We start from the raw sequence: 26,709 nt of genomic DNA, 5'->3' as shown, positions 1-26,709 counted from the left end.
TATATTCCTGAAAATTCACTACAGTAACTAAAACGTTTTTACTAAATTGGTTTCAGCTCAGACCCCCAGGACTGAATCTAGGATTTAGTCCTGGAACTACTAAAGTAATCTACAAAGTATTTAACTGTACTTATATGATGAAAACCCATTGAATTCAATGCTATAGTTTGTTTAGAATTGTGTTGCCTACTGCAACCTCTGTATCTATTGTGTCACAAAGTTTTATTGCCCCTTTACAAAGTAATTACACGAGGGTACTCTTATCGAGAAAAGTATAGTTATGCCTGTTGGTTCTAAAAATAAAACAACTATATCTTTTGATATAAAAACAATTGGCCTGGAGTTCCGTCCTTGAGTGTGTGAAACCTTTTTCTGACTGAGTGTGTACAACAAATGCTTTACACTGTCCTCTGGTACTGCCTTACTGCTCGACCAAGCTACCACTTTGGAGAGTAAGGTCAGCCCTGACTATCCTCTGTTATACCTCTGGGGGCTGTGGACTCTATACACACACACACACACACACACACACTGTACCTTATTCTGGTCCAGTATATATAGAGCCACTTTCTCACAGAACCATCCGCTGCTGCTGCGACAGAAGATCCTCCCGAAGAGGTAGACGGATGCTCATACTGAGTAGCTCGGGTACCATACTCTTCGAGCCCAGTCCTGAGGCACAAGAATGACTTGGGCCCAGTCACATCTGATTTTCTTCAACACTCTGGGCACAAATGGTATAGGCCGAAAGGCCTACAATAAAGCACAGCTCCACTCGCGACGAAAAGAGTCACCGAGCGAGTGCCGCCTTGGAAATTCCATCACGCAGAACCGATGACCCTGCGCGTTCTCTTCGGTGGCGAATAGACCGAACCAAGGCTCTCCCTACTGCAGAAAGAGACCTTGCGCCACGTGAGGGTTCAGACGTCATTCGTGATCGACCATGCACCGGCGTCCTGCCCTGGAGTTCAGAGAACCTGCCAGGTGTTGAACCACCTCGGTAATGCCTTGATGTTCCTGCCATGTTCAGAGGCGCAGAACCTCCTAACAGTGTCCACGACCCCACCCTGCCCTGTTTGTTGCAATACCACATGGCGGTGGTGTTGTCCGTGAACACCTGCACTACACTTCCCCAGACAGAGGGAAGGAATGCCTTCAGTGCAAGCCGGATCGCCCGCAGCTCCAGGAGGAGGATATGGAGCCTGGCTCCGCCGGAGACCAGAGGACTCTGATCTCTGCCTCTCCTATATGGCCTCTCCATCCCAGGAGGGACGCATCCCTCACCACTGTGTTCTCCGGTTTGGAGAAGGGTGAGGGATCTGCCACTGACCCAAACGAGATTCGTGAGCCACCACTGCAACTGTCATGCAGCACCCTCAGATCTGGAAGTGATCTGACAGGTTGCCCTAATGCTGCGCCCACTGGAACTTCAGGTCCCACGGCAGAGCCCGCATATGCATATGCCATCTGACATGCGTCACCAGCAGGATGCAGGAGGCCATCAGGCCCAGAAGCCGGAGGGTCACCCTGACTGAAAACCGGGATAGAGGCTGAAAGAGCGGAATCATAGCCTGAATATCCCGGACTCACTGCTCGGGAGGAATAAACCCGAAACAGTGTTGAATCCAGAACCGCTCCGATGAAGGGGGGCTTCTGAGAGGGACTCAGGTGAGACTTTGGCACATTGATGGAGAACCCCAGCAAGTGCAGGAGGTCGGCCGTAGTCTGGAGGTGGCTGATGACTGCCTGGGGAGAGCCCGTCTTCAACAGCCAGTCGTTGAGGTAGGGGACGATTGACACCCCTGACCTGCGCAGATGAGCTGCGACCACAGCCATCACCTTTGTCAACTCCAGAGGGGCACTGGTAAGGCCGAAGGGGAGCGCAGTAAACTGAAAATGCTCCTGGCCTACCATGAACCGCAGGTAGCGCCAGTGGGCCGGCAGAATGGGGATGTGGAAATAGGCGTCCTGCAAGTCCAACGCCACCATCCAGTCTCCAGGGTAGCCAGGGCCAGAGTTAACATCTTGAACTTCTCCTTCCAGAGGAAGCGATTGACGTCCCGGAGGTCCAAGATAGGGCGTAGGCCCCCCTTGTGGACCAGGAAGTAGTGGGAATAGCAACCACTCCCTACTTCCTGACTGGAAACCCGTTCGATGGCCCCCTTGGCCAAGAGGGCAGTGACTTCCTGACAGAGAAGAGCCAAATGTTCCCCTGACATGCGGTGGTACCAAGGTGGCATGGCCGGAGGGGAGGACAGAAAGGGGAGCGAGTAACCGTGACAGATTGTCTGCAGCACCCACCTCAGAGGTAATTTCGTGCCAGAGGTGGAGGTGGTAGTGGACCCTGCCACCCACCGCCTTGGGGTGACCCCTGAAGCTCGGATTAGGAAGGCTTAGAGGCGGAAACAGCGGGGGTGGAGATGGACTGACCCGCTCGCTGATTACCAGACCCGTCCCTGCAGAAGCCACATCCGCGGCCACGCTGGGGAGGGTTCTGCACAGGCTTAGTGGAGGAGCGTGCGTGGGTGGTTTTACCATGGCCACAAAAGGAACGAAACCCAGACGTGGCAGGGCTCTTCGTGGAAAGACCCAAAGACTTGGCCGTGGCCCGTGAGTCTTTAAAGCGCTCTAGGGCATGGTCAGCCTCGTCACCAAAGAGGCGGGAGCCATCAAACGGAATGTCCATGAGCAAGCTCTGGACATCTGTCGAAAACCCCGTAGACCGCCACCAGGCATGTCGCAGCAACGCTAGTCGTGGAAATCGCCCTGCCCAGCGAATCAGCAGTGTCCAGACCACACCTGATCGCAAACTTCGCTGCATCCTTGCGTTACGCAACCGCTCTGGAAAGGACAGCCTGGACCTCTTCAGAACACTGAGGCAAGACCTCAGCTACAGACTCCCACACCAACTCCCACACCGCATAGGAGTAGCGGCCCAACAAGCAGGCAGTGTTGACTGACCGGAACCCCAAGCTAGCTGAGGAGATCAACCTCTTGCCATATTGGTCCAGCCTCTTTGAGTCCTTATCTGGCAGAGCCGTGGGAAAGGCACTCTGCGAAGTCGAGGCCTGAATGACCAGGCTCTCAGGTGTGGGGTGAGTGGTCAAGAAGGCAGGATCACCAGGCTCTGGGCGAGGACGCCTAGCGACATTCATATCAACCGGCGCTCCAGAGGCCGGCCGCAACCAAGTGCCCAAGAGGACTTTGGGGAGGGCCTCATTGAAAGGAAGCAGGGGCTCCGATGACGCAGGCGCCGTCTGGAGAACCTCCGTAAGGAGGTTGGTTTTAAGGGCCACCATAGGGAGGTTGAGATGAAGAACCTCCGCAGCCAGACGTAACACCTTACTGTAGGAAGCGCCCTCCTCCATAGTAGGTAGAGGATAGGCAAATCCTGGGTCAGATGACATCAAGTTCACCTGCATCCTGAAGGTCATCCACCCAATCATGCTCTGAGTCACATTGCCACGCAAGGGGGTCCTCGGAGCCGTCCCAGTCATGGTCTGGCTCCGGGGTAGAAAGAGCAGGCCGCGGCGGCAGGACCAGAGCCAGAGAGGGGGTCAGCGGCGACGGAAGCGGTGTCGGTAGGAGTGCCGGTAATGGCGCCAGCCGGGTCCGCACTGGCGCCGCATCCCAATGCGGATACCAGGCTGGAAAAAAATGGTCCAGGGGCAGGGGCGGCATAAGCGGCACCCAGTGCGGCGCCTGTGGCGATGCAGGGGCTGGAGCCAAGGGCAGCGTCGGGCTGGATCCAGTGTTTCCAGGGCTGGCACCAGGGGCGGTGCAGCCAGGCCAACAGGATCTGGACATGGGACCGCGATGCCCGCAGGCACGCCGGCGGGAGCCCGAGGCCTTAAAAGGCGGTCCATGGCAGCAAGAAATTCTTGCATCTGCTCGGGAGTCGCCGACAGACCCGGGTGTGGCGGGTAGGCCGTAAGACTCCCAGGTTCCGGAGGAGCCGCAGGGGCGGAGCCCCTGCCCCCCTCGTCTGCCTCCAAGGAGTGACGGGGGATGTCTGAGAGTAAGCACGCTTCTTCGACTTCGTCGCTTACCGGAGTCTGAAGGCGAAGACAGAGCTCGAAGAGCGACGATTCTGGTCCCGGGAGTGGTCCCACGAATGGCCTCTAGACCCCAAGCAGCGGTGAGAGGAGTGCCGGGCCTCCTGCAACTTCCGGTGCCGCTATCGCAAGGCCTTCTGGGCTATGGCTCGACAGTCCCGACAATCCTGTGAGTCATGGTCTGTCTCCAGGCAGTTGAGGCAGACATCATGGGGGTCTGCCACCGACATATTACGGCGGCACGACCACAAGACTTGAAGCCGGGCATCTCTACGTACACTAGGAGACTAATTGAGGAGACAAAAAGTCTCAAAAAGTGGCCAAAAAATGGCCGAGGTACATGCTCAATATAGATCTGCACGAAACAAGAAAGAACCAGCGTCAGCGTGCATGGGTGGCACCCAAGTACTCTCCGTGACGTCATCGAAGTTGGAGTGGAGGTGAAGCTTCTGGTGTAGAATTACTGCCAGTTCTAGTAGTGTGGTAAACCATGGTTGACGAGGCCATGTGAGAGCCACTAGAATAAGGGTGTGAGATGTTTGCCTGACCTTTCAAACCAGAAATGGAAGAGGGCGAGGCGGAAAAGTGTAAGCCAATGTCCCTTACCAATTCATCCATAGGGCATTGCCTTTGGATAGAGGGTGTGGGAACCTGGAGGCAAAGTTTGGGTATTTTGAGTTCTCTGCTGTTGCTAAGAGTTCTCTTTGTGGAAACACCCATTTGTTTAAGTATGGAAGGAGGACTTGGGGGTCGTGTTCCTGTTGAGGAGGTTGGCAGATTTGAGGTCTGTACCTGGAAGGTGTTCTGCTAGCAATTGGACTCTGCGAAGTACTGCCAAATGGTCTGAGAGAGGCGTGATCACTGTAGAGTGTCTCCCTCCCCTCCCCTATTTTTGTACATAGTACTTAGCTGTCATATCGTCCGGACTAAGAAAACTTTCCCTATCAGGTGAGGTAGAAATGCTTTTAGCGCTAGTTGAACAAATAGAAGATCTAGGAAGTTGATGTGGCGATTTCTGTGTTTGGAGTCAGACACCCTGGCCCTGAACTGTTACATGTTGTATTGATGGGCACCCCACCCCGTGAGCGCGATCTGTGGAACAGGGTTGCTGAAGGGCTGGTCTTTAGGGTTTTGTGTGTTCCACCACTGCAGAGAGCGATAGGTGCAGTTGTCTACCAACACTAGATGTTTTAGTTGACCCTGTAATGGATTCCATTGATGTGCTATGCATTCCGGTAGAGAACGCATGTTTATTCTTGCATGAGGTACTATGGCAATGCATGATGCTATCATCCCTACAAGATGCATGAAAGTTCTTACTGTTAAATATTGATTGCTTTCAAATTGTAGTAACACTGTTTTAAAATTGTGAATTCTGGCTGCATTGGGATAGGCTAAACCTGTCCGAGTGCTTAGCATAGATAGGGTTGCAGCTGTGAGGGTGGAAGATGGATTTCTGTGAATAGACTAACTCCTAACTAATGAAGAAGATATATAGTAATCGGAGTGTGTTATAAACACTTGTTGTGTGAGTTAGCTTTGATAAGCCAATTGTCTAGATATGGGAAGACTTGAATCGGCTGTCTTCTTAGATGAGCTGCTACTACTGCTAGACATTTGGTGAATACTATGGGTGCAGAAGTGACTCCGAATGAGAGTGCTTTGAATTGACAGTGCTTTCCTGCCATCACAAATCTAAGATATTTGTGATGTGCTGGGCAAATAGGGATATGAAAGTAGGCGTCCAGAAGCACCTGTTGGAGTTTGTACCATATGGAAGTGTTCTGGTAGTATGTATAGGTTTAATGACCTGAGAACTGCCCTTTTGGGGGATTAGAAAGTGAAGTGAGTAAACCCCTGATCCTTGGTGTTGCATTGGAACTGGTTCTATAGCTCCTTTTGTTAGAGGAGCTTGTACTTCTTGTTTGAGCAGCTGTTGAGGCACTAGAGAGAGAGTGTGAATGAAAGGCGGAATATTGGGAGGGATTGCTGGTGAGCTCCAGAGAATAAAAATGATGAATAATGTTTTAACACCCATTTGTCAGATGTTTTGATTGCCAAATGGGAAGACCTTGTTGCAGTCTTCTACCGACAGGTGTATGATATTCGAGGAGAATAGTAATTAAGTCACTGCTTGCCGGGAGATGGCGAAGTACAAGTTGGTGTACCTCTGTCTCTTACTTTAAAATAGTTTCCTCTGTAACTACCATTGTAAAATCCTCTAGAGGGGGAGCATTGGACGAGTCTTGTGGTAAGATGTGCTGGCATCTGTGGAGGTACTTTTGAACCTCTCCGATAAAATGAGCGACTAAAGAAGCTTCCGCTAGAGGGTGACTGAAGTGATTCCATGGATTTAAATTTTCTTTTGTATTGGAATTCAGCTTTTCTTGCATGGTATCCAGAATTGGCTCCGGCGGCTTGTTGCGTGTTTATCTAGGTTCCTGATCGATACTGCGACCTTATGCCCCTATTCGGCTATAAATCCATTTATTCCCTATATTGGCATAACCGTTCAAGTGCGATATTCAGAAAGTCATCTCTGGCCTCACACGAACAGAGCCACATTCCAGAATAGTTCTCTGCCACTTCCTTTGCAACCAATTAGTGCAATGACAGAGCAGAAGTCACTATCTGATATTCCTAGATTAACACTCCGAGTTCTTCAACAAGATAAAAACTCAGCAAACCTGGAAATCCCCGCTTGCTGTGTTTTGATTAGTAATGGAACTCTAATGAGCAACTGATAGCTATCACTTCCTAGTGACATCTTTAATTGACGTCTTATGTCCAGCAAACTTGCGTCAAACCAGGCACCTGTCAGGTATAAATATTACCAACGTTGCCTTAAGCAATAGCCTGTTGCTGCAGCCTGCTACCCTGTTGCTAGCTGTTGTATGCTGTATGCACCCTGCTGCTGCAGCCTGCTGCCCCGCTGCTGTTGGTGAAACTACTAATACCATTATCGCTGCTACAGCTACATTATCGCTGCTACTGCTACAGCGCGAACGATGGTGTGGTGAGCTTAGGAGCTGAACAGCCGTCCCTCTGCGAAGAGCCCAGCAGATGCCAAGCTGCCCGCGGACGCTGTCCCCCCTCCTCCTCCTCGACGCGCTGAACAGAGAAATCCAGCTCCAGCGTTTCTAGTCTGCCCTCGCGGGTGACTGGGATACCGAGTTCCCCCTCAAGGAAATACCAGACTTCCATCATTCTATTCAGAGGTATGGTGTGGACTAAACCCTTAGATGAGAATTCTTGAAGCAAACCAACTTAACTTAAAGCTACTTACTTACTCCCCTTCCACGTGTTAGGCTTAGGTCAGGCACACTGGGGTAGGCGTAGTTAGAAGCACCAGTTGAGTATTTTAGCCTAATGTATATATGACTGTATATATGTTTTATTACTTTTAAACCATTGTATGGCTAAGAAACCATATCAATGCTTTTACAGTATTATTTCGCAATACTTATCTTACTGTACGTACTTTTTATAATAACAAGTCTTGCAATTGTGGCAATACATTTCTCTTGTACGAGAAGAAAGACTGTTCAATAAATGTTAACCCTTTATTGACAAACGCCCGTCTCTCTATTCTCTACATATCGTGAAAGTAAACTGCACTAATCTGACTGAGTGAAATACCTGTCTATTGTTTCACACGACCCTAGAGATTGACTCTTGATCTGAGGAGCAAAGTTGTCATGTTGCACGGTTGTTGGAAAGCTGAATCCCTTCTTGTCTGTGCCAGGGAAACTGATCACTTCCTATGCAGAGAAGAAAGTTTCCAGTGACCTCTGAGCTAGTTGGTAACACACCCAATTAAGTTTAGCATAGTCAGTGGAGGCCTGGAAGATCCGCACTTCTACATCGATACTACTGTTTATGTTATTCCAATGCGCAGGGCCTAGTGGGAAACTAGGAACTACACGTTAGAGTAACTCAGTCGTGCATATTTCACACAGACCCCTTTCTCCCGTAAATACTCCAATAGACGTCTGGAGTGGGTGAAAGGTTAAAATCCGCCCGACCTTAGTAGGAAGAGATTCCTATGTAAAGCTCTGGTTTATTCAACGTTGAAGGATACAATGTTCCAAAATATTGTGCACCTAATCTGTGTCTTGGAGACCAACTCTGCAAAGCCTGCATTTATAAAAATGACAGACAGTGAAGAAGAAAGGGAAGCAGTTAGACTGGCATCCCTACTAATAGGGGAGGACTCGAGTCTCCTACAGACTGACCCGGATGCAATTATCATCCCGGTTCACTTAAGAAAATCTATAACGTTAAAACTTATAGAGAACGGACTGACACCTCAAGGTGGTACAGTAATTTTCGTGATAGAGTCTCACGAATATCGGCAGACAGAGGTATTCTATTCATGGATAAACTTTCCAGCGGCAAACGCTACAACAAAAGAGTTTCACTATTACAGAATAGAGGAACCTCCGGAAGAGTACGCTCCTTTCGAGGAGATTGAAATTCCACTTAAATTTCAAGAGCACCTGCTCTGGTTTAATGGCGCCCTAAAACATAATGATCACATTACCAGGCTCGGTCCACTAGGTAGACCAGGAGCCACGTGGCCAGTTCTAGCCAGCTACACACCACATCCTAACATTGCAAGAATGTCTAGAGAAGAGCTGTTAGTACAGCTAAAAACATTAATTAAAATACATAGGCAATTAGTCCAATATGTAATGCGGACTGCAACAGTCCAGCCAGCTGTTAATGTACCACAGCTGACCCCTCATCAGGGGAACACTAATAAAATTACACCACAGAACATACAGTCATGTCTTGGTAAAACACCCGTAAAACGGGAACAAATTCCTTTCTGGTTAGCACAGAAAATCACTCAAATAGAGGCAGTATTTCCTGATACTACCCCTATTGAGAAACACAGAATCTTGACAATCTGCCTTCCTATGGGAATCGCACCACATGTGGAGGACTGCGACACTTGGGGTACAGTCTTTGCTTCCATTTACACAAAAACACACGGTGTTCCGTCTATGGCGGTAATACCAGAAGTGCTAAAACAGATTCAAAATGAATACGGTCCAGAGCCCGCTTTAAATCTAGGTATGAAATTACTGAAAGACTTCAAGCAGGTCTCGGCTATATTATTAGCCAACATAAAAGGAGAAGCAGCATCTGTGGCGATCCGCCAGAAGTTGAAGGAAACAGATATAAAAGATCCTGTTGAGCTTGCCAAAATCATAGAGAAATGCTATGAAGAATTAGGTAGAGACAGCTTGGGTGGAAAACCAGTTAAGCCCCAACTGCTCGAAAATCCTGAAAAATTATTTATTAAAAATAATTCAAACACTCCTAAAAAGAGCTGGGATGGAAATAAACAATCCACTCCCAAGGAAAAAGTTTTCCAGTCCAGAGGAAGGTCTCCTCGACGGAGTGAAAGAACTCCGACTCGAGAACGCCAGTCTCCCCAGAGGGAGCCCTCTGAGAAAAGATATAACCTTAGAAATAGGGATAATCTGAAAAAACCTGATAGATATCAAAGTATTGATACACGTCCCTCTCGATCTTTTCCACAGAATTCGGAAAGAAGAGGACGGTCAGACCCAGGAAAGCACACCAAGTCCAAAGACAAGGAACCTGCTCAGAGTAAAAAATCTCAATTTCAGAAAAAGAAGGTAGCCAGTATTAGAGTAATCAACCATGCCGAGAATACTCAGGACACAGTTGAAAAACGGGGAGTGGGCATTGACAATGTTGGACAGTGCAGCAGAAATCAGTATAGCGCGCAAGATCTTGATGAGTCATCTGGAGACAGTGGACACGAATGAATTCATTCAGGTTGAAACTGCCGACACCAGACTTAGCGAGCCCCATAAAATATACGAAATAACATTGCGTATAGAGGGTGATAAGACTAGGAAAATAAGAGGTCTATTTTGGGATAAGCTCTCAAAAGGCTATGATATTCTGTTAGCTGAAAAAAGATTGGCCCCCAGAGTTTGTCAGGGAGTGCCCTAGTGGCGAAGAAGTGATTATGCCTGCCTTCTCGAATCACATTCCGATTCACAAAAAATATACATATGCAAGGAAATGGGCAGTGGCCCAGGCACCTGCATTATATAAAAATCATGTAGGATGGGATGAGGACTCAACTCCTCACAAAATCCAATTAAAAAGTGAACCAACTGCCCAACGGCAGTATCCCATTAAGCAAGAAGCTAAAAAACAAGTCAGGGAGATCTTAGATCAACTTGAGTACCAGGGGGTGATTGAAACATGCACCTCTCAAATGAACAATCCTTTGTTTCCTGTCTCCAAGCCAGACAATTCATATCGTCTAGTTTTGGACTACAGACACCTTAATACATGTTGCAAAACATTTGCAGTACAAAACTCGCATAGTGCAGCCCTAATGAATAACATAGTTAGGAAAAAATATAAAACGACATTAGACATATCTAATGGTTTCTTTTGTCAAAACATTGCACCGGAAAGCAGATATTTGACCGCTTTCTCAGCATTTAGGTCGCAGAAAAAATTCTGTCGACTCCCACAGGGGTTCAAGAACAGCCCAGGACTATTCTCAGCTAGGGTAACAGAGTTACTACAAATATATGATGATGAGGCATTATCTTACGTAGATGATATCTATCTCACAGACGACGACTTGGATACTCACTTGAAAAGAGTGAACACCATTATACTTGGGTTCGCAGCAGAGGGTTACAAATTCAACTTTAAAAAGTCTCGAATTGCCCATCTGACAGTACTATTTTTAGGGTACGAATTATCAAGTGAAGGGAAAAGCCTAGCGGACAACTTCTTAGAGAAGTGCGCTGTACTCCAAGCTCCAAAACGCTGAAGAATTTACAATCCATTCTAGGTTTTCTGAATTTCGGAAGAACATACATTCTAAATTACGCAGAGAGGGTTAAACCTCTCTACGAACTAATTATACCTGATTTTAAACAAATCAATTGGACTCAAAAACACACAGAAATTTTGAGATCACTGCAAACTGACATGTTAGCTAAAACTAAATTAGATACACGTGACAACACGATCGATCTTGTAATCCGAGTCATCCCAGGAAGATGCGGATTCACGTACCTAACCTCTAATGAGGGAGAAAAGGTACCAATTTCAATTAAATCTCACTTGTACACACAAGCAGAAAAAGCATTCAGTCACACAGAAAGAACTGTGAAAGCAGTGCAAATCGCATTAGCAAATGAACGAGAACTAGCACACGGCAAACGGATTAATATCCTTACAGCGGAATCCGCCTTCGAAGCGCTATTCAGACCAGTAAACATGCCTACAGTGTCACTGGATCCGAAATGGATACAGTGTGTAGATTCTCTAGGAGCGGAAGATGTGAAATACTATTTCGCCCCGCAATTTAAAGAACTGAATGATTTAGAATATGAAGAAGAATATCCTCTGCCAATCGAACTTCTGCCTCTCCCACAATACGCATGTATAATCTATACAGATGGATTTGTACAGCATTTCAACGTAGAAAGCAAATCCTACGATGCAGCCTGTGCGATTATTAAAGGTCGTTGGCTGTGCGGTAAATTCAGACCGAAAGTAACAAAAACTGAATCTGTAAGAAACTGTTCGGTTCAGAGAACTGAAATCAGATGTTTAAAGATGGCGCTTGAAAATGCAGAACGTGAATTCCCGACACTTATCGTGTGCGATTCTCATTTTTGCGTCAACTCTTACAACAATAAATTGCAGAGGTGGATTGAAAACGACTACAAAGATGACACAGGTGCCACAATAAAGCATAAATTGCTCTGGAAACAGGTAGCTCTTTTACCAAAGAACTACAAAAGACTAACGTGATACACGCACAGAGTCTTCAACGTGATGGCGTTCACGTTGCAGGGAATTCATTGGCTAATACAGCCACAGCGGAAGCAACTAACCCGGCTTTCGTAGCCACCAAAAAGCGTACGGATAAATACATAGACGGGGAAACCATGCTGGCAGTAAAAACGACCGTAAAAGGCGACTGTGCAGCACTACCCGTGAACTATCCACTCAATTATGCATACGTAATCGATGCAAACTCCGTTCCTTTTGCTCGAATCCCTGGAGTGGGGGACAGAGTAATTCCAAACAGGAGCAGGAGGGGCTTCCTCTTACTGGAAGCACAAATGGGGTTGGGTCTGAGACACCAAACAATTAAGGATTCTCTGAAAGAATTACAATCAGAGTACTGGTGGCCAGGAATGAGCATAGATATTCAATGTTTTGCTCAAAATTGTGAAAACTACAACAGAGATCGCAGTAATGAACAGGCCAGTGTAGTTTCAGGATCCCTGCTAGACAGCATAAGGCGGTCTATCTGCGCAATCAAAGAAGAGAAGCGCGTCCCATTGTACACAGTTAAGGCTAAACACACTTAAATAATGTAGCCTCCTGCGCTCGGCTGACGCTAGAACTGTTATAAGAGAGATCTGAGAGTCCATATCGGCATATACGCAATTACCACGTTCCATTCTGACCAGGGTCCTGCTTTCAGCTCTCGAGCTTATAAGGAGGCCATGGCCAGCATGGGAATTGGGTTGCGGTATTCTTGTCCGTCGCACCCCGAAGGGAATAGTGTGGTTGAAAGGAAAAACCGGGACATAAAGCGATCTATAACAGCAAAGGTATTAGGTTCAGGCGCTGGGTGGGTCAAACATTTAATAAGTGTCCAGACTAGTCTTAATAACTTGCCAAGAAATTCTCTGAAAGGTTTCAGCCCATACGAACTATTGTTCGGAATTAGAATGAACATTCAGGACCTCGATAGCCAGATGTCAGTGGTACAAGAAAAAACAAAGCACTTTGATGTAAAGGATCGTTTGGCTGTTTTACAGGAACTGAATGAAACAAGAAAATCCTTAAGCAACATAAAGTTAAAGCAACAGCCAGATACCACTGACGAGGCACCACAAGCAACAGCCCCAGCAAGGCCTGTCTGGATTCCAAAGATTGGGGAACTAGTCAGAGAAAAGATCGCGGTGAAGAAGGAATTTGGGCCTTCTTACAGAAAAGCAGTACCTGTCTTGGCAGTCACCGGAACAAGATCAGTAGTACTACCGCCCCTTGCTGGTAAAAAGGAGAACAGAGTTGTGTCCATCGACATGGTAAAACCACAAGCATGTGGCCTATAATCAACAGTAGGCCCAGTGGACTCCCAAGAAACAACAGAATACCCAAACTTGCAACAATCCAAGAGGTTCAAACTGAAAGACTAATCACATTCGATCAGCCTGCAGTGCACAGTGAAGGACTATGCAATAATGCCATGGAACTCGTGCCTCTTGAGACACAGATTGAAACAGTTCGTCAAGAAACAACACCAGTCTAAAATAATGTGGCATCAGAAAATGCTACCGAAAGACAGATTGAAAGAACAATCCCATCAATTGACAGAACTGCCTCTGGTTATTTCATCAACTTCGACAACTTCTCTGAAGATCAAAACGACCCCGAAGTGATGCCAGAAACAAAAAAGACTTTTAAAGAAAAAGCAACAGAACTCTTTCATCAACTGAAGGAAATCTACTTTATTTCCCCTTGGCTAGAGTTCTGGTTCGGTCTAGGTGTATTTTTCCTCCTGCTTTGGCTCATCATGGTACTTTGGGAAAATTCATTGAGGGAAAATATAGTACAATGGACACAGCAAGTCAGAACATCAACCTAGTCCTGAAACCACACAGATCATCCCATGTGAAGAAAAGAGAACTGTCAACAGTAAATGTCACAGCAATTCCAATACCTGGTGGGGTAGTATGGGAGAAAACAGACTATGAAATATATGGTCCGGTCGAAATCCAGAAGTATCCTCATCAACTGAAGGTTTCCTTAAGTGACTTTGTAAAACCTAGTACATTCTCTGATGATTGGGACTTTAACAGTATTAATGACATGATGTCTGATTTAGTAATGTCAGCTAGATTCACAGATCATGATTATTTACAGGGTTCATCTAGTTATGAGCAGTTATTCTGTTACACACACTATGGTGATCATTACTTGCATAAATCTGCACAGCCTAGAAATGTTTTTATGTATAATCAATGGGAACATTGTGCTACACCACCTAAAAGCAGTTCTAAAGCATTTTTTGAGAAATTCAAATACTTCTCAGGGTTTAACACCAGTGATGCAGAAACGTTTTATTACAAACTGTTAGATAAAACAGGAATGAAAACAAGCTGACAAATTCTAAATTGATATATTCAGAAGCATTTTATGACAAAATGATGACATTTGGTTTTGATTATTGGAAAAATAACATTGAAACGAAAACAATTTGGGGTACAAAAGATTGGCAGGTACAAGGCCTTGAAGCACTATTCAGAACCTGCATGATACCAGAACAAATGTTGTTTTTAAATGACACAATACACCAAACATCCTGTCTTGGCCTAGCTAAGATCAAAGACCTTAAAACACCGTCTATTCCAAAGCCAATACCTGAAAATATAACTGCAGATATTGAGTTAGACGTGTCACAAATTTTACATTTTAACAGAACACATCCTGATTGGAAAAAGTGGTTAATCTGGCCTACTGACACAAACAACTGTCAAGATAGATTCCTGAATAAAACACAGGGGTTAAAAATGACCAGACTAGACCCGAGATACTCCCAGAGACAACATCCAGGGATAACAACAACAACATACAGTGTAGGGAAACTCTGCCTTGAATGGCTAACATCATCCACACTGGCTGAAATTAAGCAACACTTGTCTATACTAAAAGATGGTGCTGATTTGCGCGATTTCATTCTTGGACCACGCAAACGGCGTCAAAAGCGTTTCATAGCGACCAGTATCTATGCTGCGTACAACGAGGCTTGGAAAGTCAAACAAATTGAAACAGCTGAGAAAATACGAGAAATTGATCGTATTAATTTGGAGAAATCACTTTCTGTAGTAGACAATGGGTTAATGACTCTGTCTTCCAGAATATATTCGTTGGACAATATTGTATCCTCTGCCTTTGATGTGATAGAGAGAGACTTGCTAATGTTACAACATGGCCAATCTCAATTACGTTCTATTATACAATTGGGCTGGACGCTGCAAAATCTTCGTTCAGGCTATGTGCCTTGGCGTTTAATCAACACAACGTCATTATTTTCCATTTTTAACCTTACTGATAATCAGATCAGTTTGGCACAGAAAGGAGCAGACTATACAATCCTGAGCATCGAAAAACTTGAGAGATTACCATTGACAATGTCAGAGTCCTGTCATTGAATGGATAATACACGGAATTATCACTATTCCGATAACAACTTTCTGATTTAAAAAGTGCCTTGAATACATACCTACTGGCCAGTATGAACAATTGGGTAAAGGATATGTAAAATCTGAACGGAAATTACCATACACACATTCTTGCTATAGTGACAGCGACAAAAATGTATTTCTTAGTGGTGACAATTGTAAACATTCACTAAGCTGTATACTTTTGTGTCAGGGTATTAATTTACACGGAGCATGTGATGGAAATTCTAACAACCTTTCATGCCACCAGCTAGTCACACCTGCAACTCAGATAGAGCCCTTCTTTATGCAACTTGCTAACGGGAGTTACATTCTTAGAACGGATCACAGATGTTGTGGCCTTGTGCCAGGGAAAAGTTATCTAGTAAGCGTAACATCCATGGTCAAATGCTGTATGCAGGCATTGTTCCCGAGTGGGCCTGCAGACACAGTGACTCCCATCTGGCCTCGTCTGAATCTCTATTCTATACGAATTGATACTTTAAGCAAAATGAAGTCTGTGCTTTTACAGACAACAGTGCCTATAACGTCATCAAAAGAGACGTATGATCTTCTAGTTGCAAGGACAGCAACTGAAGTTCATGAACTTTTATCAACAAATTGCCCCGTGCATTTCGTATAAATGCTCAGCCAACTCCTTAACATGTCTAGTGCCACAAGCATCCCAGGCATATTTAAGACGGTCTTTACGGGACTGCTAACAACTTTTCAGGCAATTTTGGGAATCATTCCTAATTTTGTTCACTCTGTTTTTGGCGGCATACCACTATTTTTGGGACTTGTAGCAGGGATTTTATTTTTGACCCTCCTGCTTCGTTATGGCAAGCCAAAACTCAGACATAGCTCCCATGGGAATGGGAGAGACAATCCTAGCAATGCGCTACCGGGACAGGATAACTAACGTCCTCGGATTGGCCAGGCTGAGAGATCTAAACATGACCTGGTTCCTTTCATTCAGACCTATATGGCAGAATTGTATCTTACCGGTACTTCGATGTATGCTATGCGGAGATGAGTGCGTGTTGGACGTCTGTCTTTCACTTCCATCAGCAGTACCAATGGACAGTCGATACTTTGCTCAGTCCAATAACGGCTCATGCATTGTGTTGTCCCCAGTGGCTACCAATCCTGATGACGGCATTCGTTGAGACTCCTGTACTACGACTAGGTGGTAACAGTGGAGCGAGTGACAAAAGCAACATCACCCAGGTACGACCTTCTGTGAGCATTGCTGTGCCCGACTATGATGACAGCAATCATTCTCACACCTGCCAAGTTACAGCACTATCGAATTTGGTTGAACTGTCACCTGATTTTGTAGACCAATTCTTTGAGAGCCTGTCTGATACGATGTTCTCACCCGTACAGAAACAATAACTTTGGAGAAGCTTTCCGACACACAGCGTTCCCATGAACTCTGAATTCGGCCTTCAGTTTTGATCAACAAAAACTGCTAAAAGCGTTGGAACTCTATTTCCCCGTTCAAGCATCAATTCTTTTGAATTGGACATTTTTTAATATGGACCCTTTTTTGGCACGAACAATTCTTTGCTTAACGTAAAAACTATTCTTAGAGAACAGAAGCTTCACACTTCTATTTCTACACACATCTAGAGACATAACAAACTTACATAAGCCTCTAGCACATTTTTTGCAATGCATTTATATGTGATGATTTATCTCGCCCTTCTTCTGTTTCAGAGATACTTCATGTGTAATTCTTTTTGCATAATCGTTCATTGATTTCATATGCAATAATTTTTGAATGATTTCTATGCTTCAAAAACGTACAGTACCTATAATTTTCACGTATTACAATATACGCCTATTTCAAATGCATTTATGTATTTTGGGGTGGGCAATGTTACATATGCATCCTATTGCTCTAGTTTTAGTAATTTGATGGACATGAAAACGTGGAGTGGGTGTTGCGTGTTTATCTAGGTTCCTGATCGATACTGCGACCTTATGCCCCTATTCGGCTATAAATCCATTTATTCCCTATATTGGCATAACCGTTCAAGTGCGATATTCAGAAAGTCATCTCTGGCCTCACACGAACAGAGCCACATTCCAGAATAGTTCTCTGCCACTTCCTTTGCAACCAATTAGTGCAATGACAGAGCAGAAGTCACTATCTGATATTCCTAGATTAACACTCCGAGTTCTTCAACAAGATAAAAACTCAGCAAACCTGGAAATCCCCGCTTGCTGTGTTTTGATTAGTAATGGAACTCTAATGAGCAACTGATAGCTATCACTTCCTAGTGACATCTTTAATTGACGTCTTATGTCCAGCAAACTTGCGTCAAACCAGGCACCTGTCAGGTATAAATATTACCAACGTTGCCTTAAGCAATAGCCTGTTGCTGCAGCCTGCTACCATGTTGCTAGCTGTTGTATGCTGTATGCACCCTGCTGCTGCAGCCTGCTGCCCCGCTGCTGTTGGTGAAGCTACTAATACCATTATCGCTGCTACAGCTACATTATCGCTGCTACTGCTACAGCGCGAACGATGGTGTGGTGAGCTTAGGAGCTGAACAGCCGTCCCTCTGCGAAGAGCCCAGCAGATGCCAAGCTGCCCGCGGACGCTGTCCCCCCTCCTCCTCCTCGACGCGCTGAACAGAGAAATCCAGCTCCAGCGTTTCTAGTCTGCCCTCGCGGGTGACTGGGATACTGAGTTCCCCCTGAAGGAAATACCAGACTTCCATCATTCTATTCAGAGGTATGGTGTGGACTAAACCCTTAGATGAGAATTCTTGAAGCAAACCTTGGCAAAACCAACTTAACTCAAAGCTACTTACTTACTCCCCTTCCACGTGTTAGGCTTAGGTCAGGCACACTGGGGTAGGCGTAGTTAGAAGCACCAGTTGAGTATTTTAGCCTAATGTATATATGACTGTATATATGTTTTATTACTTTTAAACCATTGTATGGCTAAAAAACCATATCAATGCTTTTACAGTATTATTTCGCAATACTTATCTTACTGTACGTACTTTTTATAATAACAAGTCTTGCAATTGTGGCAATACATTTCTCTTGTACGAGAAGAAAGACTGTTCAATAAATGTTAACCCTTTATTGACAAACGCCCGTCTCTCTATTCTCTACATATCGTGAAAGTAAACTGCACTAATCTGACTGAGTGAAATACCTGTCTATTGTTTCACACGACCCTAGAGATTGACTCTTGATCTGAGGAGCAAAGTTGTCATGTTGCACGGTTGTTGGAAAGCTGAATCCCTTCTGGTCTGTGCCAGGGAAGCTGATCACTTCCTATGCAGAGAAGAAAGTTTCCAGTGACCTCTGAGCTAGTTGGTAACACACCCAATTAAGTTTAGCATAGTCAGTGGAGGCCTGGAAGATCCGCACTTCTACGTCAATACTACTATTTGTTATTCCAATGTGCAGGGCCTAGTGGGAAACTAGGAACTACACTACAGGCTTTTGATGAGCATCTTTCTGTTTAGACACCAACATTTTCGGTACAGAGCCAGATTTTACCCATTTGTCCTTCGGAACTGAGGTTTTAGGTGCCGACGCATACAGAACGCCTCCGAACACTTGATCCGTGACATCCCTCGCCGCAGCCACATCACACCCCACCTAAAAGACCTGCACTGGCTCCCGGTCAACAAGAGGATCACCTTCAAGCTCCTTACCCACGCACACAAAGCACTCCATAACACCGGATCGACATACCCCAACAGCAGACTCACCTTCTACACCCCGAACCACCTCGCCGCCAAAAGTTGGAACACCCTCCCCATCCTCTTACGGCAGACCCAGGACCTACTCACCTTCAGGAGGATACTCAAGACCCGACTTTGAGAAGTAGCAGCACCCCTCCCCTCGGCGCCTTGAGACCCTCTCAGGTGAGTAGTGTGCTTTACAAAGGTTATGATTGATTGATTGGTATCCTAACTCGAGCCTAAGCTGAAAGATTTGACTTGCACTTTCGGTGCAGAGACAGAGGGCGAGGCGTTCTAAGGAGAGACGCTGTGCCTACCAATGGCCAGATGGCAGTGGTCACCCGGAAGGCTTTTGTTTGTTGGAAGTGGGCTTTGTGGGCAAAGGATTTTTGGTACTCATGGCACCCTGGGACTCCAGTTCGATCTCCAGTTTGAAATCTGAGTCCTGTATGGAGAAGGTCTCTTCCTCTTCCACTGCAGATGCTTCCATTTTTTCCTGTTCGATATCTTCTCAGAAGAAAAATTCAGTGGCAGAGTATCGAAGACACCCCCGATATCTTCAATGAGCGAGATGGTCCAGCAGGGTCTTTTTAGATTGAAATGAGCAACAGGCATCACAGTGTTCTTCCTTGTGCTACAGAGAGTAGCACAGGTTACAGACGTGAAGGTTAGTGCAAGGATATTAAAAGAGACACAGATGGCAGAATTGGAACAGCGACAATTCCATCGGCCGATTACTCCACGTCCTCGAGTGGAAGTTAGCAGAAATGGGCTAGGCATGAAGGCCTCGGTTGGAGTTTTCCTGATCCAACTAGGAAAGGATTCTGATTTTCGACACATGGAAAATGAGAAGCGTGATCAAAACAATACCGACCAGGGTACAATGAGTTGTGCACCAAAGGGATCCCGAAGAACAGTCTCGAACCAGAGCGCCGCAAACCACGTCCTACCAGATGGTGGAAAGAAAACAACCTAACAATGGAGTGGATGCCCATGCACACTATCAGCCAAAAGTAGGAGTCACCTTACCTCATGACGGGAAAAGATTTTTGAAGAAAAACAACTTGTAAACATCCGGATCCAACACTAGATGGCAGGAGTATGCAAAGCATGTGCCTCTACGGCACACATTCCGGAACAAATTGTTCAGGTAAGTAAATATGTTTTTAAATAAAATTATTTTCGCTTTAAATAGCGTACAGTGCAATTTACAAGTTCTGCAATGTTACCCAATGGAAGGAAGAACAAGTTTTGAAAACCGGTATAGTACAGCAACTTACAGGACCAATCTCCAGAGGTTAAGGTGAGCTGGGAGCAAGGTCCAAGGCAGCACCAACAAAACACCATCAGTGGCACGAGGGCGGCATGGTGCAGGGTACAAAAGAGGACTGGGAGCCCAATTGATTTCTATGGAGATCGGTCACTGCAGAAAGAGGCTGCATGCTCTGGCTGGAAGGCATAGCCAGGTTGAACCAATAAGGGGTCAAGACTTGCGATGCTCGGTGACCTAGGGACACTTGGGGTCCTCTTCTACAAGATCCAGGGGGCGGCATGGGTGTCTTTAGGCATCAAGTTTTCTTAGGAGGAGCGGTCACGGTCAAGGGGGTCTGAATGCAGAGGCTGCAGGCAACATCAGGGAGTCCAGGAGGGGTGAAAACACAATGGATTTGAGTTTTGGATGGCTGGGAGACCTAAACACCGGTGACCCCCTTCAACTCGGGCCAGAAGCACAGGGTGCAGTGGTAGCTTCAGGTGTCGGGTTTTGGCAGTTCCGGAGGCCTCAGTCTCTTTGCTTTTTAGAGTTCCAGCAAGATGCAGGGAGAAGAGGTCATCTGATCATGGGTCTCAATCAAAGGCAGGCAGTCATTCCGAGGTTCTGGAGTCACACCTGAAGGACAAGTTGACTTTGGTACAGGTTTGACGAGGGATGTAGACAGGCCGGCAGGGTTGGTACCAGGTCAGCTGCCTCTTCAGTGTCCCCGCTCTTCTTAGGTCAGGTAGTCCGGCTCTCCTCTGGTGCCAGGGGCTCCCTTAAATACTGAATTTAGGGGTGTTATTTAATGAGGCTAAGCAGCAGGTCATCCTGTGGGAGGAGGTGTTACACCCTCTTCCTAGACAGGCTTTTGTTCTGGGTCTCCTGAAAGCAAAAGGCCCTCACCCTAGAGTTCAGACCAGTGTTCGGGTGGCAGGCTGGCAGAAACCAGTCAGCAAAGACACTAGAGGCTGGTAGGTTTTCAGGGGGCACGTCTAAGGTGCCACCTGGGTGCATGTATTGGTAAATCGAACACTAGCATAGTTGTGGGTTTACCAATACGGAATGTTTGATGCCCCTATTTTCAGTGAAGCCATCACACGGCTGGGGAATTCGTTTTCACTAGTGTCGAGCACATGTTTTAGGATGGCTTCCCTGGTCACTTATTCTGGCATTAACAGGACTGACCAGCATAGGCGCATATCTGCAGTTTAATCAAGTGGGCGGGCCGCGTAAGCCAAAGGACATGCGCAGCACTACGGAGGTAGTGCTAGGGACAGCCGTTGGCCGACAGAAGCAGCGAAGGGGTTACTAGAGGAATGAAAAATAACTAACCATCTTCAAAACAAAGAAAGAAATAAAAATATACATTTAAGTATTAGGTTATCATTGTATCCATATATAACAAGATAAATACTTCCTATAATAACATCTGTCATAATGTGTAAATAGAATTATAGCAATTGTATCTATAAGTGCTTCAACACTGAAATACTGGGGGAAAAATACATATGAAAAAAATAAACTGAAAAAAAGTAATTAGAGCAAAAGTGGAAAGCCTAAGTTATGTTTAATATTTATCCATGCATGTACATATGGAACTTTATTTAGTACAATGTTATAGCTCCCAATTTTATTTTCCAAGTGTATCATGTTAAAATCTACATATTTATATATTTTCTTCCCACTGTACAGATGTACAAAAAAAACCTACTAATATCCCCAAATCACCATGCAATGACTCATCCTGTCACTCATCCAAAACATCCCTACCGTGACTCACCCCACTCCTCTTCACTATGAGCTCCCAAATAACCCTTTCCAAATTCTTCCCTCCTCTATCCAATTTAGTCAACTTACAGACTTGTAAGTCTATCACTTCCAATATTAATTTATCCCTTCAACTAATCCACAACGAATCCCCTTTGGGTTTCATAGTAGCATGCTACTCACCAAAAATGACTTCAATGCCTTGTCAGAGGTAGTCAGCACTATATAAATACAAATTACAATAAGGCTAACCATCTGTTAAAGCTCCAGGGATACAAGCAGCCCCAAAAGGCTTTTCCTGCAGCCTCCCAGCCAATCGGTGGCAACTGGACTTGGACTGAATTCTGTCAGACAGCCAGTGAGCCCCTTGGCCTGAGCGGCTTTAGAAGTGTACTCTTATGGTGGATTGGGACTTAAAGAATTAAAAGTCAGAAGGTAAAATCCCGGACCGGGATGACCTACTTTGATATAATTTTGTTTATTAAAAAATGTACTATTCATTTTGGGATTATAGTTTTTTTATTGCATTGCATTTCAACGTTATTACTGTTTTAGTACAGCATACATACTTTACTGATTGCTTTTAAGATAAGCCAGTCTGCTCTGTGCCGAAGCTACCAAGGGGTTGAGCTTGGGCTACTTTAGTTAGTTTAAGATTTCACCCCGACAAGGACTGATTATTATTTGGGGTGGATACTCTCCAGTTTTAACTAAACCCAATTTCTTATAGAGCACATTGTGGTCTTACTGCATGGCGAATGAGCTTCAAATTAACATGTGCAACATGGAAAGACAGCCAAAGCAGAGCTTCAAGATAAACCAAAGCTCCTACCTTCTGTGAGACCTGTTTCAGTCTGAGCTCCGTGTGGCACACCTTGTTGTTTGCCTGCTTCAGCTCCAGCCGCAGCGCTGCAATCATGTTACGACAATCCTCCAGCTTGGTCTGCACAGAATACAAGTGTAGACTGAGGTCATATGTCACATTGTTGACCACACCCTTATCCAGGTAGAACTCAATACTATGATTACTAGAACACACGTACAGATACTTATATAAAATGCTGGAACAAGAGACCCATAAGAGTTTTGAAAAGTAAAAAGAAATGAGCAGAGGATCTCACCAGCCAAAGCATGGAATACAAGGAAAACAGCATTTCAACATTACCAAACAGACTTCAGAGCTACGCACTGTCAGATTAATTTTAGGTTTTAATGCACAGTCTTGAACAGGGCAGTGAAAGTAAAACTCGGTACATGTTTCAGGAAATTCTCAAATGCAATATTAGAGAAAACTATTCAGCCAAGTGGCCAACACACACGACCAGTGATCTTATCAATAACCAGAAATCTAAGTGCGAAAGGAGAAGGCTCAACTCTGGGAAAGAAAACTACTGCCTTTTTTGCATATTGGCAGCTTCGGAGACCAGGCAGTCCAGTTTAGTTGCAGCCTGCTCCAAGGTAATGCTTAGAGGATCTCCAGCCTTCGGTTCTCACTAAGACTGCCTGCCCCAATGCTCACTGGCGTTTCCTCCTTGGCAACCTCATTGATCTCCCACATTCTCCTCTCCCCAGTCATGTGATTCAGTCAGGCCTGGAGGGAAACACTGCCATGTTACATATACACAGGTCTTTCCTAAAGTTGCCTTCACTTTTACACGATGGCTTCCGACACACATTTGCATCTGTAAAAGTCTGTGCGCAAGTATAGTTTCCAAGAAACGTACCCAGAGTCAACTTAGCAAGAACACGATCATGCTATGTTGACACCATGTACAAGGCTTTTACAGATGATGTGCTAATGTGTTTGTTGTTTTTGTAAATATGGTGACATAGCTATTTATGAGTAACTGTGTAATCCCAGTGCACTCGGTAGTTCACAAGAGGGTTATTATCGATCTTGTACTTGAATCAGGTTGATGCTGCATTCGTCGCACGTAATCTAACCGTGCCTTATACAAAACAAATCAATGTTGTGGGTAGAGAAGTCTAACCAGCAGAATGTGCGCACTATAAACTTGAAACATGTTTCTTCACAAAGTTCCATTTATTGGTTTCGAAGTTAGTTTATCATTTCAACAAATATTTTATCCAAACCTTGTGGTTCAGTACATCTTTGCAAACATAATGAAAATCTTATGATGCAATATTCAATGCTTGTTGTCGATATGTTGCATATATACCCAATGCATTTCGGGTCGACAAAACGGGGACCCTTCGTCAGGGGTCTGTAAAAGAAGTTAAACAGGACCAATTCAAAACCTCCACGAAATAATGTCACAATGATACATCACACATTAAGAGATTTGAAGACCTGCGTGCATACCAAAAAGACAAACCGAATGGGTCAAAGGTGTGAGTCAAAGATTAAAATAAAGCTTTGGATTACATGCTGAATGCTTGTGGATCGGCGTGCGTAAAAGAGAAGGAAAGAGTTTGAGAACCGAGGTGCACTTTCTGCATACTAATTAAACGTAACTGTGAAATAAGAGTGGATTGTCATAGAATCAATGAAGTGCCACATGCAATATTTACAAATGCCGTAATCTCAATACAATGTGCAAACCCATAAACGAAACTATGTTAAGCAAACTTACATCGGACTGGACTGTGCCGCGTCTCAGGTTTCGAAATTCGGAAGGTTTACCTAACGGGGCTACCGGTTTGAGGTTGTCTACGCTACGGAGTCACTTGATGAGTGAAGAGTCACCAATAGGAAACATGAATAGAACCCAAAGCTGTGCCATGTGATATGAGTGTCGAAACTTCATAAGGAAAAGTGTGGACAATGTACACAAGCGAAATAGAGTTGTGAGAAAGTCAATAAAGTTTGTGAAAAAAAATTAATGGCGTGGGACATACTATACTACGAATGTCACTCAAACAAAGCATAATACAATGTGAAATTGCGGTCAAATGTGCTGTGCATAAGTCAAAACAGTGACGAAATGATACATTGAGATGGGGGCTCAGGGCATCTCAAAAGTCAATGCTGTGGATTAAATAACCAATTACAAAAAACATGAATGTTCGATCCGATCATTCATCCCGATCGGATGCATGGAATTCAATTTTTTGATCTAGAAATACTCCATTCTCAGTCTCTGTTTCAATGGATCCATGTCGCGACGTTGTGGAGCAGTCTCCCAAACCGTGAATCTGAGTTGAGAAATTTGATGACCAGCTTCTTTCCAATGAACTAGCTATAGTGGATTTCATATTGAGCAGGCGGATGTTACTCTTATGTTCGGTGATCCGAACCTTAATTTTACGCTCGGTCTGTCCCACATATATTTTGCCGAAAGGGCATTTGATGGCATAAATGCAATTGGTGGTGTCGCAGGTACTGGTATGACGTAAATCAATTTGATGACCTTGTGTTGGGTGGGTGAATGTTTGCCCCACTATAAGATTGTTGCAATGTGTGCAATTTGAACATCTGCATTCCTTTCCATGTGACATTTGTTTTCTCAGGAGTGTTTAACAATTCTTTAAGATTCTTAGATCTTTGAAATGGAAAGGAGACTTTTCCACTGTATAAATCTTGAGGTCTGGTTCCATTCTAATCAGTAGCCAGTGTTTGTTAATTATGCGTTTGATTCTGGTAGACTCTGTAGAATACTTCAAGACACATAGTTTTTTTCTCTGTAGTTTTTACCTTCTCTTGTAATAGTGTCACTCTTGGTAGTTCTGTGATTTTTTTTGAGGGATGTATCAAGAATGTCTTGTGGATATCCTCTCTGTTGATATTTAAAAGTTTGTTGTTCAAGGGAATCTTGTAAATCTTGGTCATTTGTGGCGATTCTTTTAAGTCTGATATATTGAGAAGTGGGTAAGTTTTTAAGGATTCTGGGTGAAAGCTTTGAAACAAAAGACTAGCGTTTTTATCCTTCTTTTTCGTGTAGACTTTAGTGCTGATGCTGCTGTTGCGCAATGTGACTTGAACGTCTAGAAAATGGATCGTTTCCGTTTCAATCTTGTGTGTGAATCTAATACGATCATTTTGAGTGTTCAATAATCTGATGTTTTCTTCCAATTGATGACGAGAACCATGTCAAATTAAAAAAATGTTGTCAATGTAACGTTTGAACATAATGAGACCCTCAACCCAACATTGTTCATGTAGGATATGATCAGTTTCGAATTGGTGCATAAAAATGTTGGCATATGATGGTGCCCCCCCGAAGCCCATAGAAGTGCCGTTGCATTGGTTGAAGAGTTGACCCTGCCATTCAAAATAACTGTGATATAATGCAAATTGCATCAGTTCCATGATGAGGATTTTCTGTGACTCTTCTAAATCACTATTCAGAAGGCTCCATTTGAGAGCTTCAATGCCCTCATTATGAGGGATGGACGTGTATAAAGCGGTCACATCGATAGTGCACAACCAATAAGTGTTATTTTTAACCAATGTCACTGATTGAAGCAAATTCTAAAATGCTGTAGTGTCTTTGATGTAAGTACTGCTTTTCTGTACGATGGGTTGTAAAAACCGATCTACAAATTTTCCAATGGGTTCAGAGATAGAGCCACAGGCCGAGACTATGGGTCTAAAAGGAGGTCTAATTGGATCCTTGTGGATTTTTGGCAACATATACAGTTGCGGTCTTCTAGGATATTTCATCTCAAAAAATGTATGTGTTTTTGGACTAATCCAT

At 44.7% G+C, this 26,709-nt stretch overlaps 1 protein-coding gene across 2 annotated transcripts in view; it reads right to left on the bottom strand.

The window, feature by feature from the left end:
• TSC1 (TSC complex subunit 1) overlaps positions 1 to 26,709 on the bottom strand; it is a 302,457-nt gene that overhangs the window by 23,768 nt on the left and 251,980 nt on the right. For both annotated transcript variants that reach the window (XM_086924753.1, XM_086924752.1), the window contains exon 18: positions 22,884 to 22,994. In XM_086924753.1, the coding sequence (XP_086780879.1) occupies positions 22,884 to 22,994 (111 nt within the window). The remainder of the gene's footprint in view (positions 1 to 22,883; positions 22,995 to 26,709) is intronic.

This window comes from Lissotriton vulgaris, chromosome 5 (genome assembly GCF_964263255.1).
Source record: "Lissotriton vulgaris chromosome 5, aLisVul1.2, whole genome shotgun sequence".
In the NCBI taxonomy this organism is placed as follows: Eukaryota; Metazoa; Chordata; class Amphibia; order Caudata; family Salamandridae; genus Lissotriton; species Lissotriton vulgaris.
This window is presented reverse-complemented; position numbering and strand designations above follow the sequence as displayed.